Source organism: Salvelinus sp. IW2-2015, linkage group LG18 (assembly GCF_002910315.2).
Source record: "Salvelinus sp. IW2-2015 linkage group LG18, ASM291031v2, whole genome shotgun sequence".
Classification (NCBI taxonomy): domain Eukaryota; kingdom Metazoa; phylum Chordata; class Actinopteri; order Salmoniformes; family Salmonidae; genus Salvelinus; species Salvelinus sp. IW2-2015.
In genome coordinates this window covers 50,936,369-50,955,975 of record NC_036858.1, presented here as the reverse complement: position 1 = coordinate 50,955,975, position 19,607 = coordinate 50,936,369, and the positions used below count along the sequence as shown (strand labels likewise).

The 19,607-nt window shown below is 42.7% G+C and overlaps 1 protein-coding gene across 1 annotated transcript in view; it reads left to right on the top strand.

Annotated features, from left to right (window-relative positions):
- LOC111977458 (golgin subfamily A member 7B) overlaps nt 1-18,703 on the top strand; it is a 44,005-nt gene extending 25,302 nt beyond the window's left edge. The window contains exons 4-5 of the mRNA XM_024006897.1: nt 6,815-6,916; nt 18,199-18,703. Of these exons, the coding sequence (XP_023862665.1) occupies nt 6,815-6,916; nt 18,199-18,282 (186 nt within the window). The 3' untranslated portion in view covers nt 18,283-18,703. The remainder of the gene's footprint in view (nt 1-6,814; nt 6,917-18,198) is intronic.
- Nucleotides 18,704-19,607: the final 904 nt, after the last annotated feature.

The window sequence follows — 19,607 nt, the reverse complement described above, 5'->3', positions numbered from 1 at the left end:
CCGCCCGCCTGACTTGCATCACTACTCTGGACGGTTCTGACTTAGAATATGTGGACAACTACAAATACCTAGGTGTCTGGCTAGACTGTAAACTCTCCTTCCAGACTCATATTAAGCATCTCCAATCCAAAATTAAATCTAGAGTCGGCTTCCTATTTCGCAACAAAGCATCCTTCACTCACGCTTCCAAACATACCCTCGTAAAACTGACTTTCCTACCGATCCTCGACTTCGGCGACGTCATTTACAAAATAGCCTCCAACACTCTACTCAGCAAATTGGATGCAGTCTATCACAGTGCCATCCGTTTTGTCACCAAAGCCCCATATACCACCCACCACTGCGACCTGTATGCTCTGTACCCAATGGCTCCAGGTCATCTATAAGTCTTTGCCAGGTAAAGCTCAACCTTTTCTCAGCACACTGGTCACCATAACAACACCCACCCGTAGCACGCGATCCAGCAGGTATATCTCACTGGTCATCCCCAAAGCCAACACCTCCTTTGGCCGCCTTCCAGTTCTCTGCTGCCAATGACTGGAACGAATTGCAAAAATTGCTGAAGTTGGAGACTTATATCTCCCTCACTAACTTTAAGCATCAGCTATCTGAGCAGCTTACCGATCGCTGCAGCTGTACACAGCCCATCTGTAGATAGCCCATCCAACTACCTACCTCATCCCCATATTGTTTTTATTGACTTTTTTGCTCTTTTGCACACCAGTATTTCTACTTGCACGTCATCATCTGCACATCTATCACTCCAGTGTTAATTTGCTAAATTGTATTTACTTCGCTACTATTGGCCTATTTATTGCCTTACCTCCTTACTCCATTTGCACACACTGTGTATAGATTTTTATATTGTGTTATTGACAGTACTTTTGTTTATCCCATGTGTAACTCTGTGTTGCTTTTTGTCGCACTGCTTTGCTTGATCTTGGCCAGGTCGCAGTGGTAAATGAGAACTTGTTCTCAACTGGCCTAGCTGGTTAAATAAAGGTGAAATATATCTTCTTCTTTTTTTAAATTCCATGCTGTTATTGATGTCACGTTAGCGTAGCATCTTAGCGTAGCATCTTCGTTAACATGCTACGCTAACCTAACATCCATCACAGCGGCTGGATTGCTTATGCAGCGCTAGCCGTCCATGCTCCTTTGGACAGTTACAATGCTGATGTGCCATGCTTCTGCTGACTTCAATCTAACCATGTCACAGTTTGATCAGGCTCTATGGGGTTTTATATACACTGTGAGACCAAGGTGAGTTGATCAGAGAGGTGGTGTCACACGCACGCACACGCACACACCCACACACACCCCACACACACACAAAAATACAGACGTACTGGTAGCCTTGCGTTTGTGAGGAGCATGGTTATATGAACTAATTTGACATTGAGAGTGCCAATGCAGCGTCAGTATTGGGTGACACTAAGAACAGTTGGTCTAAAGGCTGGTATCTTATGGGCATGGGAAGTTCACATGAAACACTGAGACATTCTGCCAAAGAGAAAGGGGTAGGGATCACAGGATGGTAGTGTCAGAAATGCCTCACCTCTTCAGAGGTGTGAACTGTGGCATGGTGAAGCATTCAGTTGAATTACAACTGTTCTGACATGCTGCATTTGTCTGTATGGCTAGTTTGCAGTGTGCAAGTGCACAGCAATTGCTGATTCTTGAAGTCAGCAAGTTTTATTGTGACGTCCACCTACAGGTGTTCTATCTTAATTTGATCACTTTGTTACAGCCGGAAATGGAAATTGTTGTATTCAATGTTTAAAAAAGCTTCTCAAGTGTGTAATTTCCACTTTAAAATGTCAGACTTGATATATCCTAACTAAAAATGTATTCACCCCATACAAAAATATACATTTATTATARTATACATGTAATTCACAATTTCTGTTGCTGCATGAATATTTTCCTGCTGTGAGAAACTGGTCAAATTAAGATAGCACGTGTACTAAGGTTTACCAATACCAGTTTGGAAACCTGCCATTTGACGCAGGGAAATAAACTGAATTGGTTCAATAACCTGAATTAGTTATGAGTGTCGGCTGAGAGAACATTGTCTTTTGTAGTTGTTCTGACACGCTACGCGTAATCAGTGTGCTTTGATGAGAAAGATGTTGATCTAGACCGTGGGTAGTCCTGGGAATCTGTCCACTCATACATGCTCACTGGTGTGTGGCCTCTTATCAGCTGGACACACATATACAACACACGCACGCACGCACGCACACACACCACACACACACACACACACACACATCCCATGCAAACAATCACACACACATACACACACTCAGCCAAAGGCTCTGTGATAAGGTCTGATTGAGCCTTGATACACTATGTTGCCTTCAGCTGTCCACTGCTTTTGTGTGTGTGTGTGTGTGTGTGTTGTGTGTGTGTGTGTGTGTGTGTGTGTGTGTGTGTGTGTGTGTGTGTGTGTGTGTGTGTGTGTGTGTGTGTGTGTGTGTGTGTGTGTGTGTGTGTGTGTGTCATGACATACAGCTGGCACCTGGGTGCCGGTGGGCATGGACAGCCCTTCCAACCATAACATGGCTTTTGTGTGTGTTCCGTCTAAGCGACTGACAGGCACAAACACAACTGATGAAGGGATTCATCTTTCTCTTGATGCCCCTACGGTCACATGCACACACAAACACACACACTAATTAATCCTCCCCTCAGCTGTGTGTGCATGTGTGTATGTGTGTGTGCTCGTGCGTGCGTGTGTTAGTAGGTCAGACAGAGCAAGACGTTAAGAGATCAAAAAGTCCCAGCATGCCCTTCTTCGCTATCTCTCACACAACTTTCATCTCCGTGTTTCTGTAATGTTCATAAAGGTTCTTTCACTGATACTATGCTGAAGATCACACAGCAAATCAAGACACACAGAATTCATCTCTATGTATGTTTCTTTTTGTTTTTTAAAGCATTTTTGGCTCAAAGCATTTTTGGTTCAAAACAATGCAAAAGTACTGGAAGGGTATCAAGACACACTAGATTCATTGCCATTCAGGTTTGAGCCAAGCAGAAGTGGGCTCTGTGCTCTCCTTTCATGTCATTGTAAGATAATATATTTGTCAGATAAGACATGTGCAACATGGAGATCTCGAGATCATATTGGCCATGTGAGGAAAGTTGTTTATTTATACTAGATTTGATAAAATCTCAGTAAATGACAGATGACTGATGATAAAGATAAAGTACACCCAGCCAGGAATACTGTGTGTGTGGGGGTGTGTGAGCATGTATGTGCATGCATGATCTGTGTGTGTTAACACTAGGACAGCCTGGCCTTTCAGTTTATAAGTACCCACTAGAGAATGTTGCCGGGTGTCCCCTTTAGCATACAGTATGCATCAGATGCATTTCAACCCGCAAGGTGCAGCAAACATACAGTTGAAGTCGGAAGTTTACATACACTTAGGTTGGAGTTATTAAAACGCGTTTTTCAACCACTCCACAAATTTCTTATTAAAAAACTATCGTTTTGGCAAGTCGGGTTAGGACATCTACTTTGTGCATGACACAAGTAATTTTTCCAACAATTGTTTACAGACAGATCATTTCACTTATAAATCACTGTATCACAATTCCAGTGGGTCAGAAGTTTACATACACTAATTTGACTGTGCCTTTAAACAGCTTGGAAAATTCCAGAAAATGATGTCATGGCTTTAGAAGCAACATCTCAAGACATCAGTCAGGAAGTTAAAGCTTGGTCGCAAATGGGTCTTCCAAATGTACAATGACCCCAAGCATACTTCCAAAGTTGTGGCAAAATGGCTTAAGGACAACAAAGTTAAGCTATTGGAGTGGCCATCACAAAGCCCTGACCTCAATCCTATATAAAATGTGTGGGCAGAACTGAAAGAGTGTGTGCGAGGAAGGAGGCCTTACAAACCTGACTCAGTTACACCAGCTCTGTCAGGAGGAATGGCCCAAAATTCACCCAACTTATTGTGGGAAGCTTGTGGAAGGCTACCCGAAACGTTTGACCCAAGTTAAACAATTTAAAGGAAATGCTACCAAATACTAAATGAGTGTATGTAAACTTCTGACCCACTGGGAATGTGATGAAGAAACAAAAGTTGAAATAAATCATTCTCTCTACTATTATTCTGACATTTCACATTCTTAAAATAAAGTGGTGATCCTAACTGACCTAAGACAGGGAATTTTTCTAGGATAAAATGTCAGGAATTGTGAAAAACGGAGTTTAAATGTATTTGGCTAAGGTGTATGTAAACTCCCGACTTCAATTGTAAGCACCAATGCTTGATTAGTGCATAAACTATTATAAAGGATTAATTGCATGAAGAATTATTTGTGGAAATATATCCCAAAATTAATAATAATCATTTTTTTTTTAAAAGTCCAGTTACAGCTTCTTTTGACAAATTGAAACCAAAAATAAAATAATAATATAACCAGCCAGGTGAAATTATTTGCTGTKTTCCTAAATAAAACCACCAGTGCATAAAAAATTGTAAAGGATGATTTGCAAAAATAAATAGCATATTTTAATTTTAGGTTTATTATTTTACTAGTTTTTGCTTCATAGCCAGAGTGGGCATGTGCTGAATGCTTGGACAGCGTGGATATTCTTTAAAAAAGTGACATTTGGAAATAGAGCTGCACCTCTTGACTTATGAGGATTATTTGACTAAGGTAAGTAATAGAAACTGCAGAATATGCTCTTTYTGATACTATATTGAAATCAACATATTTTACCTGCATGTGATTTGATAAAGTGATGATCCTTTCCCTGCATCTGTAAATTACAGATCTCTTCATGTACAATTTGACATCTGATAGGCCTGATAGTGTCACTCATTAGATTATTGTCCATTTAATCTTGTCTATAGGTTAACTCGTATTATGTGTGAAATTAGTTTTGGTATAGTTTAGGTGTAGTTTCAATGGGCTGGCTGTGCAGTTTCCCGCTCATAAAGTTGTATAGAGTCAGGATACAGTATGTTTTGCATTATTCTAAAGGCCTATTGCAACACATAGCATGTTTTAAATTAAATTAGTAAGTTACAGTAAAAAAAACAGTCATGTAACTGYGCGGTCAAATTATTAACATGAGCGCCAATGCTGATTAATAGGCATAACACAAACTCATCATTACACTATTGTTGTTTTAAATTAAATCAACCTCTTCACCCTCCTTTTCATTCAATTAGGCCTAATTTAAATTAAATTGTGAAGTAAGGTGCACAATTATCGCCCATTGCTGATCCTCAACACTGGGGCCCCTCAGGGGTGTGTGCTTAGTCCCCTCTTGTACTCCCTGTTCACCCATGACTGCGTGGCCAAACACGACTCCAACACCATCATTAAGTTTGCTGATGACACAACAGTGGTAGGCCTGATCACCGACAACGATGAGACAGCCTATAGGGAGGAGGTCAGAGACCTGGCAGTGTGGTGCCAGGATAACAACCTCTCCCTCAATGTGAGCAAGACTAAGGAGCTGATCGTTGACTACAGGAAAAGGCGGGCCAAACAGGCCCCCATTAACATCAACGGTGCTGTAGTGGAGCGTGTCGAGAGTTTCAAGTTCCTTGGTGTCCACATCACCAACAAACTAACATGGTCCAAGCACACCAAGACAGACGTGATGAGGGCACGACAAAACCTATTCCCCCTCAGGAGACTGAAAAGATTTGGCATGAGTCCTCAGATCCTCAAAGGTTTTACAGCTGTACCATCGAGCGCATCCTGACGGGTTGCATCAGCTAATGAAATGGCTTCCATTTCTATTTGCATGGAACGCTGCTGCTACTCTCTGTTATTATCTATGCATAGTCACTTTAATAACTCTACCTACATGTACATATTACCTCGACACCGGTGCCCCAGCACATTGACTCTGTACCGGTACCCCCTGTATATAGCCCCGGTATTGTTATTTACTGCTGCTCTTTAATCATTTATTATTCTTATCTCTTACTTTTTTTAGGTATTTTCTTAAAACTGCATTGTTGGATAAGTGCTTGTAAGTAAGCGTTTAACTCTAAGGTCTATACCTGTTGTATTCGGCGCATGTGACAAATAACATTTGTTTGATTTTGATTTGTATTGATTTAACAACCCTGTAACTAGCCTTGCACAAGCCTTGGCAGGAGCAGGAGCTTATCTCCTATTTCTGTAGCGTGAGGCAGCTGATGAACAAGTACACGCTTTGGACGCAGGGCCCAGGAAGTTCAACCAAACACTGCAGACAGTTCGTCCAAAAATGGGAATTACACTGAAAAAAGGGCATCTCAACAATTACCAACCAAAGTCTCCAAATTATGGACCAAAGCTTTTAAATGGAAAAGAGAGAAAAGTTTAGAAAAGTTAAAACGGGGAAAAACTCTGAGTCCTCAATTCAGGTTTATCTAATTCATTGGGTCTCACTCAACATGAGTTCTTTTGAAGTGTGTGTTAGAATAACGTAGTCTCCTTAGAGCATAATAGAAATACACTGGGTTTTGCTTATGTTAGGGCTTTAGACTGGATAGAGACAAGCAGCTGTAGACAGAAAGACAAGCAGACATAGACAGAAAAAATKTGTGCAAAGTAATTTCTTCCATCCATAATTTCTTCCACTCTGTGGGGCACATGAGGGGGAGGGTAAAGAGGGGTGCAAATGTAAAAGCAAGGGGCAAGGATTTATAGCCTTGTCCTCATTTCACCTATTTTATTCTAAGCAACATCCTCTCCATCTCTCCCTCATCCTTCTCTCCTCTCTCTCTCACCTCTATCTCCCTCTTCTCCCTCTGCCTCTTTCTCTCTCCTCTCACTCTGTCAGGTATTGAAGAAGATCTCAGGGTATATCCAGGAACAGAATGAGAAGATCTACGCTCCCAGAGGTCTGCTACTGACTGATCCTGTAGAGAGAGGCATGAGAGTCGTATCCTTTTTGAGCAATACATTGATCTATTGTTACGGCAGGTCTTCTTACCAAAAGTTAGCGATTTGATTATAGGGGTTAGGGTTAGGTGTCTTTCAAGACATAGATTTCCCTAAAGTTGACTGCTGGTGATTAAAGTGACTAGGCAAAGCCTCGTAGAGTAACAGTTTAGAGGGTTAGGGCGACTTCAGTGTGGTTGTAGCCCACTAAAGATAGTTTTAGTTTTATGAAGACCTTGTTTTCTTCCTCCTTTTCTCCCCCCTGGCCCTGCTCTCTCCTCTGGGGCCTCATTTATAACCGTTGCATAAATGTAACACTACTGTAAATAGACTGCGCACGCACAAAAATATTGAGTTTTATAAACTTGGCGCACGCGCCCGTTATAAATCAAGACCTGTCGTAAAAAAGTGAGTGTGAGGGCCTCCCGGGTGGCGCAGTGGTCTAGGGCACTGCATCGCAGCGCTAGCTGCGCCACCAGAGTCTCTGGGTTCGCGCCCAGGCTCTGTCGCAGCCGGCTGCGACTGGGAGGTCCATGGGGCGACGCACAATTGGCCTAGCATCGTCCGGGTTAGGGAGGGTTTGGCCGGTAGGGATATCCTTGTCTCATCGTGCTCCAGCGACTCGCGGGCCGGGCGCAGTGCGCGCTAACCAAGGGGGCCAGGTGCACGGTGTTTCCTCCGACACATTGGTGCGGCTGGCTTCCGGGTTGGAGGCGCGCTGTGTTAAGAAGCAGTGCGGCTTGGTTGGGTTGTGCTTCGACCTTCGTCTCTCCCGAGCCCGTACGGGAGTTGTAGCGATGAGACAAGATAGTAATTACTAGCGATTGGATACCACGAAAATTGGGGAGAAAAGGGGGTAAAAAATAATAATTTTAAAGTGAGTGTGCGAACGAACATTATAATTCCGCTTGAATAACGCCCATAATTCACCTTTTATGGTGACTAATAATGCCCTTATTTGCTGTATACTTTGGAAGTATTGGAATTAGGCCAAGACAGTATCTAAAGGAAATAGCAATGGCGAACTTTATAAAATATCTGTGGCGGCAGAATGTTTTTTTTAAAGTGACATTTGCTGTATCTGACCGCAAGACAAAATCAATTGCAAATAGTTGTGGACCTGTAAAAAGATCGCTTGAATGCAATAATGTTTTGCATTCACTTTTTTCCTTGAATCTACAGTAGCTTATCTATTTACTACTGTGACTTGGGTCCAGTTAAATGAAAGATCCGACGAATGGTAGCCTATACTAACTTGTTGTAGGCCTATAGGTTATTTTGTGAGTGGTCTATAAAACCATCAAAGTCAGAAAAAATAAGGAATTTATTCTGCAATGATCATGGAAATGTAATACTCCAATATTTCACAATAATGCCTTGCGATCTGGAGGGCAGCCTTTTGCATCCTCCCAATGGTCCAACTGTGGGAACTGTACCCTTGCCGATATCATGTACAGTAATGGTTTGAGAACATTGCTAGATTTGAAAGATACAGACACATTACCAGGCAACTTTTTTCTTTCCAATTATGGGATTTATAAATAAACAATCTGGGCTCTGTCGTAGAAATTCTAATCAAAGGGAAGAGAGACTGCAGATTCTTTCAAACAACACTTTATTAGAAGATTTGCAAAAATGGAACAATTAACTACGCACTAAAGCAGTTGTGCAGTTAAGGCCCAACGAACAGTGTCGGTTCTCAGCTTTTATAGAGAAGCACATCCTTTTTGTAGACGTGGCAGTCAGCAGATAGTGTGTAAAAGGCAATTAGTTGTCTGTGCAGATTTAAGATAGCACAAGAACCGTCTAACTGCATTCACAAAAGCAAACACTATAATGTGCTCCTTTCTGCAAGTTTCCATACATGTGACTTTCTGTAGATAGTAAACCCACGGGATGTCACATGCTGCGGTCGCACCAAAACTGACCTTACCTATACGCCCAGTCTTATGACTAAGTCCCACAAAGTTTGTATCAGGTTAGAAAGACACTAGCATATAACAATATACTATTATTTCAGCTGTAAAACAAGGAATAGCATGACTAATTATGTAATTTCCCATGGCAGCTCTTGAAAGGACTGATCTCTATGATATATAAACAACTTTTGGAAAGCTCATATTCTGAGCTAGCCATTAAAAAAGTATGGTTCACAGATCTAATTGAATCTGAACCACCCTTTAACTGGAAAATAATATTTAAAAATGACTTTGGCATCCCGAAATCCGAACCAGAACCTTATACATTTTAAGTTTGTTCACAGACTGTATTTATACTGAACAAAAATATAAATGCAATATGCAACAATTTCAAAGATTTTACTTAGTTACAGTTCATATGTAACTCACCACATGGATTTGGTCTTATGTAGCAACATTTCAAATTGTGTTTTTTACATTGGATAAAAGTAGAGACTACAAAATGCTATATCATACACTTTTTTGAGGAACAATGGGAAAGTAATTCTGCTTTGAAATTGATAAACTTGTAAACTCACTTTTGAAAAAATGGCCTTTGAATGATTTGGTATCTAGTGAAGAGCTCTTTGTCTACACCCATTCAGCATCGTTCACACCCTCTTAAGCTTTAGCCCCACCCATCTTGTTTCGCTCTCCGAGCGTTCAGAGCGCACACTTGACGCTCTGGCCAATGATTTGTTTACCTCTGGATAACATGAAACAGCCTAACCAGCTCTGTTGGCAACAATTTCATTACGCTTTTTTGCCGACGTTTACTGACACCGGCCATATTCAACGGGTGTTGTACACTTTAGCTTAAGACATGTAGCTAACTAGCTAGCAAGGTAAACAACGAAGCTAGCTAGGTAAACAACCTGTAAGATCACACACTTCACGTAACGTTAGCCAACGAGCCAGCCAGCTAACGTTAGCTAGTTAAACAACAATGAAATTAGTGCCAAATCATGTTGTTACTACCCTGCATGAATCTGCTGGGAGCTAACCAACCAGGTTCAATGTTAGCTAGCTAACATTAGGCTCTAACTAGCAAAGCAAACAGCTCCTTCAAAACTTGAGATATCTGTGGCATTGTGTTGTGTGACAAAACTGCACATTTTAGAGTGCCTTTTTATTGTCCCCGCAAACAACATTACATTTTAATTTAAGTCATTTAGCAGACGCTCTTATCCAGAGCGACTTACAAATTGGTGCATTCACCTTATGACATCCAGTGGAACAACCACTTTACAATAGTGCATCTAAATCTTTTAAGGGGGGGGGGGGGTCAGAAAGGATTACTTTATCCTATCCTAGGTATTCCTTGAAGAGGTGGGGTTTCAGGTGTCTCGCGAAGGTGGTGATTGACTCCGCTGTCCTGGCGTCGTGAGGGGTTTGTTCCACCATTGGGGTGCCAGAGCAGCGAACAGTTTTGACTGGGCTGAGCGGGAACTGTACTTCCTCAGTGGTAGGGAGGCGAGCAGGCCAGAGGTGGATGAACGCAGTGCCCTTGTTTGGTGTAGAGGGCCTGATCAGAGCCTGAAGGTACTGAGGTGCCGTTCCCCTCACAGCTCCGTAGGCAAGCACCATGGTCTTGTAGCGGATGCGAGCTTCAACTGGAAGCCAGTGGAGAGAGCGGAGGAGCGGGGTGACGTGAGAGAACTTGGGAAGGTTGAACACCAGACGGGCTGCGGCGTTCTGGATGAGTTGTAGGGGTTTTAATGGCACAGGCAGGGAGCCCAGCCAACAGCGAGTTGCAGTAATCCAGACGGGAGATGACAAGTGCTGGATTAGGACCTGCGCCGCTTCCTGTGTGAGGCAGGGTCGTACTCTGCGGATGTTGTAGAGCATGAACCTACAGGAACGGGCCACCGCCTTGATGTTAGTTGAGAACGACAGGGTGTTGTCCAGGATCACGCCAAGGTTCTTAGCGCTCTGGGAGGAGGACACAATGGAGTTGTCAACCGTGATGGCGAGATCATGGAAGGGCAGTCCTTCCCCGGGAGGAAGAGCAGCTCTGTCTTGCCGAGGTTCAGCTTGAGGTGGTGATCCGTCATCCACACTGATATGTCTGCCAGACATGCAGAGATGCGATTGCCACCTGGTCATCAGAAGGGGGAAAGGAGAAGATTAATTGTGTGTCGTCTGCATAGCAATGATAGGAGAGACCATGTGAGGTTATGACAGAGCCAAGTGACTTGGTGTATACGCGAGAATAGGAGAGGGCCTAGAACAGAGCCCTGGGGGACACCAGTGGTGAGGAGCACGTGGTGAGGAGACAGATTCTCGCCACGCCACCTGGTAGGAGCGACCTCAGGTAGGACGCAATCCAAGCGTGGGCCGCGCCGGAGATGCCCAACTCGGAGAGGGTGGAGAGGAGGATCTGATGGTTCACAGTATCAAAGGCAGCCGATAGGTCTAGGAGGATGAGAGCAGAGGAGAGAGAGTTAGCTTTAGGCAGTGCGGAGCGCCTCCGTGATACAGAGAAGAGCAGTCTCAGTTGAATGACTAGTCTTGAAACCTGACTGATTTGGATCAAGAAGGTCATTCTGAGAGAGATAGCGGGAGAGCTGGCCAAGGACGGCACGTTCGAGAGTTTTGGAAGAGAAAAGAAAGAAGGGATACTGGTCTGTAGTTGTTGACATTGGAGGGATCGAGTGTAGGTTTTTTCAGCAGGGGTGCAACTCTCGCTCTCTTGAGACGGAAGGGACGTAGCCAGCGGTCAAGGATGAGTTGATGAGCGAGGTGAGGTAAGGGAGAAGGTCTCCAGGATGGTCTGGAGAAGAGAGGAGGGGATAGGTCAAGCGGGCAGGTTGTTGGGCGGCCGGCCGTCACAAGACGCGAGATTTCATCTGGAGAGAGAGGGGAGAAAGAGGTCAGGGCACAGGGTAGGGCAGTGTGAGCAGAACCAGCGGGTGTCGTTTGACTTAGCAAACGAGGATCGGATGTCGTCGACCTTCTTTTCAAAATGGTTGACGAAGTCATCTGCAGAGAGGGAGGAGGGGGAGGAGGGGAGGCAGGATTCAGGAGGGAGGAGAAGGTGGCAAAGAGCTTCCTAGGGTTAGAGGCAGATGCTTGGAATTAGAGTGGTAGAAAGTGGCTTTAGCAGCAGAGACAGAAGAGGAAAATGTAGAGAGGAGGGAGTGAAAGGATGCCAGGTCCGCAGGGAGGCGAGTTTCCTCCATTTCCGCTCGGCCTGCCCGGAGCCCTGTTCTGTGAGCTCGCAATGAGTCGTCGAGCCACGGAGCAGGAGGGGAGGACCGAGCCGGCCTGGAGGATAGGGGACATAGGAGTCAAAGGATGCAGAAAGGGAGGAGAGGAGGGTTGAGGAGCAGAATCAGGAGATAGGTTGAGAAGGTTTGAGCAGAGGGAAGAGATGATAGGATGGAAGAGGAGAGAGTAGCGGGGGAGAGAGAGCGAAGGTTGGGACGGCGCGATACCATCCGAGTAGGGGCAGTGTGGGAAGTGATGGATGAGAGCGAGAGGGAAAAGGATACAAGGTAGTGGTCGGAGACTTGGAGGGGAGTTGCAATGAGGTTAGTGGAAGAACAGCATCTAGTAAAGATGAGGTCGAGCGTATTGCCTGCCTTGTGAGTAGGGGGGGAAGGTGAGAGGGTGAGGTCAAAAGAGGAGAGGAGTGGAAAGAAGGAGGCAGAGAGGAATGAGTCAAAGGTAGACGTGGGAGGTTAAAGTCACCCAGAACTTGAGAGGTGAGCCGTCCTCAGGAAAGGAGCTTATCAGGGCATCAAGCTCATTGATGAACTCTCCAAGGGAACCTGGAGGGCGATAAATGATAAGGATGTTAAGCTTGAAAGGGCTGGTAACTGTGACAGCATGGAATTCAAAGGAGGCGATAGACAGATGGGTAAGGGGAGAAAGGGAGAAAGACCACTTGGGAGAGATGAGGATCCCGGTGCCGCCACCCCGCTGACCAGAAGCTCTCGGGGTGTGCGAGAACACGTGGGCAGACGAGGAGAGAGCAGTAGGAGTAGCAGTGTTATCTGTGTGATCCATGTTTCCGTCAGTGCCAAGAAGTCGAGGACTGGAGGGAAGCATAGGCTGAGATGAACTCTGCCTTGTTGGCAGCAGATCGGCAGTTCCAGAGGCTGCCGGAGACCTGGGACTCCACGTGGGTGGTGCGCGCTGGGACCACCAGGTTAGGGTGGCCGCGGCCACGCGGTGTGAAGCGTTTGTATGGTCTGTGCAGAGAGGAGAGAACAGGGATAGACAGACACATAGTTGACAGGCTACAGAAGAGGCTACGCTAATGCAAAGGAGATTGGAATGACACGTGAACTACACGTCTCGAATGTTCAGAAAGTTAAGCTTGCGTTGCAGAAATCTTATTGACCAAAATTATTAAAATGATACAGTACTGCGGAAGTGGGCTAGCTAGCAGTGGCTGCGTTGTTGACTTTGTTTGAGAGTGTCGCTGGCTAGGTAACCTCGGTAGCTAGCTATGTAACCTCGGTAACTGGCTCGTTAATTAGTATAAACTACACAATTGTCTTAGATACAAGGACAGCAAAGACAACTATGTAGCTAGCTAACACTACACTAATCAATCGTTCCGTTGATCCGTTGAATGTAATAGTTTCTACAGTGTTGCTATTCGGTGGCTAGCTGGCTAGCGAGCAGTGTTGACTACGTTACGTTACGTTAAAAGGACGAAAAATAGCTGGCTAGCTAACCGAATTAGTCTAAACTACGCAGTTATCTTAGAAACAAAGACAGCAAAGACAACTATGTAGCTTAGCTAACACTACACTAATCGAGTCGTTCCGTTGAATGTAATAGTTACTAACATGTTGCTGTTCGGTGGCTAGCTGGCTAGGTAGCAGTGTTGACTACGTTACGTTAAAAGTTACGTTAAAAGAACGAAGAATAGCTGCTAGCTACGCAATTATCTTGATACAAAGACGGCTAAGTAGCTAGCTAAGATTAAACAAAATCAAACCGTTGTACTGTAATGAAATGAAATGAGAATGTGAAAATGTGATACTACCTGAGGAGCGAAGCGGAATGCGACCGGTTTCCACTCTGGTCGCACACAAGGGGCATCTGTGTAATGATCATGCTGTTTAATCAGATTCTTGATATGCCACACTTGTCAGGTGGATGGATTATCTTCTCAAAGGAGAAATTCTCAGTAACAGGGATGTAAACAAATGTGTGCACAAAATTAGAACAAAATAAGCGTTTTGTGCATATGAACAATTTCTGGGATCTTTTATTTCAGCTCATGAAACATGGGACCAACACTGTATATGTAATCATGTTGCGTTTATATTTTTGTTCGGTAAAATACCAAGGAAATGTTTTACTATGAAATTGGCTGCAACTGTTGTCTGTGTCCCCTAAATCAGGTAGGCACATTCCTTCATATGATGTGGGAGTGCCCTGCAGTTAGTGTCTTCAGAAAGTATTTACACCCTTTGAATTTTTCCACATTCTGTTGTTACAGCCTGAATATGTTTTTTTAGATGTTGTGTCACTGGCCTATACATACTACCCCATCATTTCAAAGTGGAATTATGTTTTTAGAAATGTTTACAAATGATTTAAAAAGGAAAAGCTAAAATGTCTTGAGTCAATAAGTATTCAACCCCTTTGTTATGGCAAGCCTAAATAAGTTCAGAAGTAAAAATGTTCTTAACAAGTTACACAATAAGTTACATGGCCTCACTCTATGTGCAATAATAGTGTTTAACATGATTTTTGAATGACTACTTCATCTCTGTACCCCACAAAGACAAGGGAGGTTTTCCAATACCTCGCAAAGAATGGCACCTATTGGTAGATGGGTAAAAAAAGCAGACATTGAATATCCCTTTGAGTATTGTGAAGTTATAAATTACACTTTGGATGGTGTATCAATACACCCAGTCATTACAAAGATACAGATGTCCTTCCTAACTCAGTTGCCAGAGAGGAAGGAAACCTCTCAGGGATTTCACCATGAGGCCAATGGTGACTTTTAAACAGTTACAGAGTTTAATGGCTGTGATAGGAGAAAACTGAGGATTGATCAATAACATTGTAGTTACTCCGCAATACTAACCTAAATGAGAAAGTGAATAGAAGGAAGCCTGTACATAATAACAATATTCCAAAACATGCATCCTGTTTGCAATAAGGCACTAAAGTAAAACTGCATAAAATGTGCTGAAGAAATTAACTTTATGTTCTGAAAACAAAGTGTTTTGTTTGGGGCAAATCCAACACAATCCATCACTGATTACCACTCTTCATATTTTCAAGCATGGTGGTGGTTGCATCATGTTATGGGTATGCTTGTCATTGGCAAGGACTAGGGAATTTTGTGGGGATAAAAAGAATAGAGCTAAGCACAGGCAAAATCCTAGAAATTCACCTTTCAGCAGGACAATAACCTAAAACACCACACCAAATATGGAGTTGCTTACCAAGACGACATTGAATGTTCCTGAGTGGTTTAGTTACAGTTTTGACTTAAATAGGCTTGAAAGTCTATAGCAAGACTTGAAACTGGCTGTGTACCAATGATCAACAACCAAATTGGCAAAGCTTGAAGAATGTTTTAAATAATTATGTGCAAATATTGTACAATCCAGGTTTGCAAACACACATCTGTAATCGCTGCCAAAGGTGATTCTAACATGTATTGTTTCAGGGGTGTGAATACTTATATTAATTAAATAGTTCTGTATTTAATTTAAAAAAAAAYGTGCAACATTTTCTAAAAACATGTTTTTACTTTGTTATTATGGGGTATTGTGTGTAGATGGGTGAGAAAACCATCAATTGAATACATTTTGAATTCAGGCTGTAACACAATGAAATGTATAATAAATTCAAGGGAAAATCCACCCAAAACCACTAATTCCCTTAATTTACAGTGTTAAATTACACTAACTTTTTTGTGAACAAATGTTTCATTTTGGCCTTATAATAAGGTTGGTAGCAACATGGAAAATCGTTGTGGAAATCTGTTTCAGCTCATGTCGACTACAAAATCCACAATTCAATGGTCTCTACGGGCTGACTGGCTAGCTAGCTAGATAGATAGATAGATAGCAAACATAGCTACGCACAATAATTCAAAAGACATGTAGCATGTAACGTAGCTAGTTAGCTGTAAAATTGCCTAAACAAACTGCATTATCAATTTAGGAGTCTACAATCTCACCATGTTCAACCTGCAGATCGATGTGACTCACAGAGTGGAGTCTAACATTCGCAATGGCAAATATACTTTTGAAGAGATGGGAAACGTTGCCCATGGTACAGTACATCAATGGGACGCACAGTGCGTTCCTTGTGATTCTGGGACAAGGAGCTCTATCCTTCAAGGAGTAAATGGGAGTGTATTGGGCGCTAGACCAAACATTAGCACAAATTTCATCAACACGAAGTACAATATTACAAATATTTTCTGAGATGTGCGATAATTAATTTGCTATCTGTAGTATCATATAGCTTTGGAATCGTGACATCACGTACTTTAGAGGAAAATAAGCATGTTTCTCGACATACAGTATACACTGACTTTGAGAAGGGATTGCGTGGTGATTATCTTTGCAACTGCATGACGCAGCATGACAACGTGAAGGCAATTGGTCGACAGTCTGCTGGATGGGGTGTATACGTTCCTTAATTCATTGGATTCCTATCTCCTTTCTGTAATATCTCTGACAACTCCAACATGCAATGCACCCTGGACTAAAAAGGCAGACTCATAGGAAAAATGTTCTAGACCCTTCGTTAAATTACAAGTTTCTTGAGATAGGAATATTGCAAAAATATGATCAATGGCTCATTTGAGAAAAGTCTATAGCAAGACTTGATACTGTATGAAAGACGGTTCATGATCTAAAAGTTGTATTCCTATTAACTTCCAGTGTAGTGAGGCGACTTTATCATGGTGCTACGTAATATCGTATCACGGTGCTACGTAATACCGACCGGATTTCTGCCTGCTTGAACACCAATAACTCAGATACACATAAAAACATAAAATTACCCAAGGAATCAATAGAATATCACTCAGAGATGCACAAAAATCAATCAACCAATCAAATATATATATATAAAGCCCTTTTTACATCAGCCGATGTCACAAAGTGCTATACACTAGCCCAGCCTAAAACCCCAAACAGCAAGCAATGCAGATGTAGAAGCACGATGGCAAGGAAAAACTCCCTAGAAAGGCAGGAACCTAGGAAGAAACCTAGAGAGGAACCAGGCCTCTTCTGGCTGTGCCGGGTTGAGATTATAACAGGACATGGCCAAGATGTTCAAACGTTCATAGATGACCAGCAGGGTCAAATAATAATAATAATCACAGTTGTAGAGTGTGCAACAGGTCAGCACCTCAGGAGTAAATGTCAGTTGGCTTTTCATAGCCGATCATTAAGAGTATCTCTACCGCTCCTGCTGTCTCTAGAAAGTTGAAAACAGCAGGTCTGGGATTCAGAGTTAGAGACAGGTCAGTGTTCCATAGGCAGGCAGACAGAACAGTTGAAACTGGAGCAGCAGCACGACCAGGTGGACTGGGGACAGCAAGGAGTCATCAGGCCAGGTAGTCCTGAGGCATGGTCCCAGTGCTCAGGTCCTCCGGGAGAGAGAGAATTAAAGGGAGCATACTTAAATTCACACAGGACAACGGATAACACAGGAAAAATACTCCAGACATAATAGACTGACCCTAGCACCCCGACACAAACTATTGCAGCATAAATACTGGAGGCAAAAGCAATACAACATTCAAAATGTCTTACCCTTTCTTTAAAAGGATGAATACTTTCTAAAGGCACTGTAATTGGGGTTGGGGGAATGGAATGGGAGTTTGAGGGTGGAGGCCCAATTTTTTTAAGTTTTCTTTTCCTGTTTATACTGAATTTATTATTACTTAAACTCTGTATTTATTTCTTACTGTTTTTTTTATTTTGAGTAGCAGCCTACAGGTTTTTTTAAAATAAACATATGATTTTTTTTTAATGAAGACTAAAATCACCAGGAATACAGCAAAAATGTGTTTAATTTAGGAAATCTGTTCCCAAGTATTCCCACACAAAAAAGAGACATATGTGATCGTGTCTCAATGTAATCAAGGTATGAAATTATTGTTATTTTAAAATACAATCTATTATTTGGCTTAGTTTTGGTCAATTTGCAGTGTACAAATTATTAGAATGATTTTCCGTCTCCCCGACCATTCGCTCAGAAAAATATTGTCCCGTGGCTGAATCTAGTTGCCTACCCCTGGCCTAGAGTATACCCCTTATCCCATATCTGTGTACATATATTACCCCATTCCCTCCCACTCCTTAACCCCTGTGCCCTCCAGATCGAGGTGAGTGTGTTTGAAGACCGCGGTTCGAGCGGCTCTAGCCCCAGCAGCAATGTATCTTCTGGAATCAGCCAGCGGTGACTGGAGGAACAGCACCAGGGATATGGGTACCAACAACACGACCACCACCACCACAGAGGCAGCGGATCCCTCATCAACATCCGCATGCTGAAACATGAGAGCACACGCTTCTGAATATAGATGTATATGTAATCAATATACTATCTCTAGTTATGAGTATAGATGTGTATGTAATCAACATACCATCTATTGTTCTGAGTATAGATGTATATGTGATACAGGAAATAGATATTGAATGTATATACTATCTATAGAGTCAGGAAGGAGAGAGAGAAAGGCCAGGGTGTGTAGGCTACTCTCAACAGGAAACTGAAGTACCATGAGGCCAGGAGCTGACACATGCAATGATATAATGTTCAAGCAGGCACACACACTACTTGGTGTGTCAAACACTATAAACACACATCTTTGAGTATCTGACCGTATGCTTACACTCATATTTCTGCACACTTTCCCAACCATCTACTCCTTTACCCATTATCATTCTACTTTTTCACCATTCCCTGTGTTTCCATGAGGGCAATTATGATCATTATGCCATAGCCAATACATCACTGTCATCCTCAGTTGCGTTCAACATTCAATCATGAGCAGCAAAAAACAATTGTTATCACTAGAATTGACTATTTTGAAGCAACATTATAACTACAGCGGTAGTATAACTATCACGTTGAATGCTGGCAACTTACTGGTAATCTTCTGGAAAAAAACACTTCATTTCAGGCAGTGCGAGAATGAGGTCAGTGCATTGTGAATGTTGACTTGTCCTGCCCTGTTCTATTTGGACCTACTGCTTCAGCTTTCAGTGTGTTTGTGAAGGACTGCTAGTTATTATTGGTAATATTACATGTATCTGTCTGGGACTTCAAACTGAAACACCTTGGATTATTTATCAATGCTCATTCAGAGCATTGGGTGCTGATGATCCAGATTGCAACTGGAGGTTACACTCACACACGCAGACGCATGTGCAAAACACACAGACTCATACACACAGGCGCATATGCAAACATACACTCACACACACACACACACACACACCTGTGGCCACTGGCCTTGCGTTCCTGCAAACAATATCCTGGCAGCCACATATCCATGTGGTCTCAGGTCACACACACACAGGCACATACAGTGCATTAGGAAAGTATTCAGAACTCTTGACTTTTTCCACATTTTGTTACATTACAGCCTTATTCTAAAATGTATTAAATCTTTTTTTCCGTCATCAATCTACACACAATACCACATAATGACAAAGCAAAAACAGTTTTTTATAAATGTTAGCAAATGTATTAAAAATGATCAACTGTAATACCTTATTGACA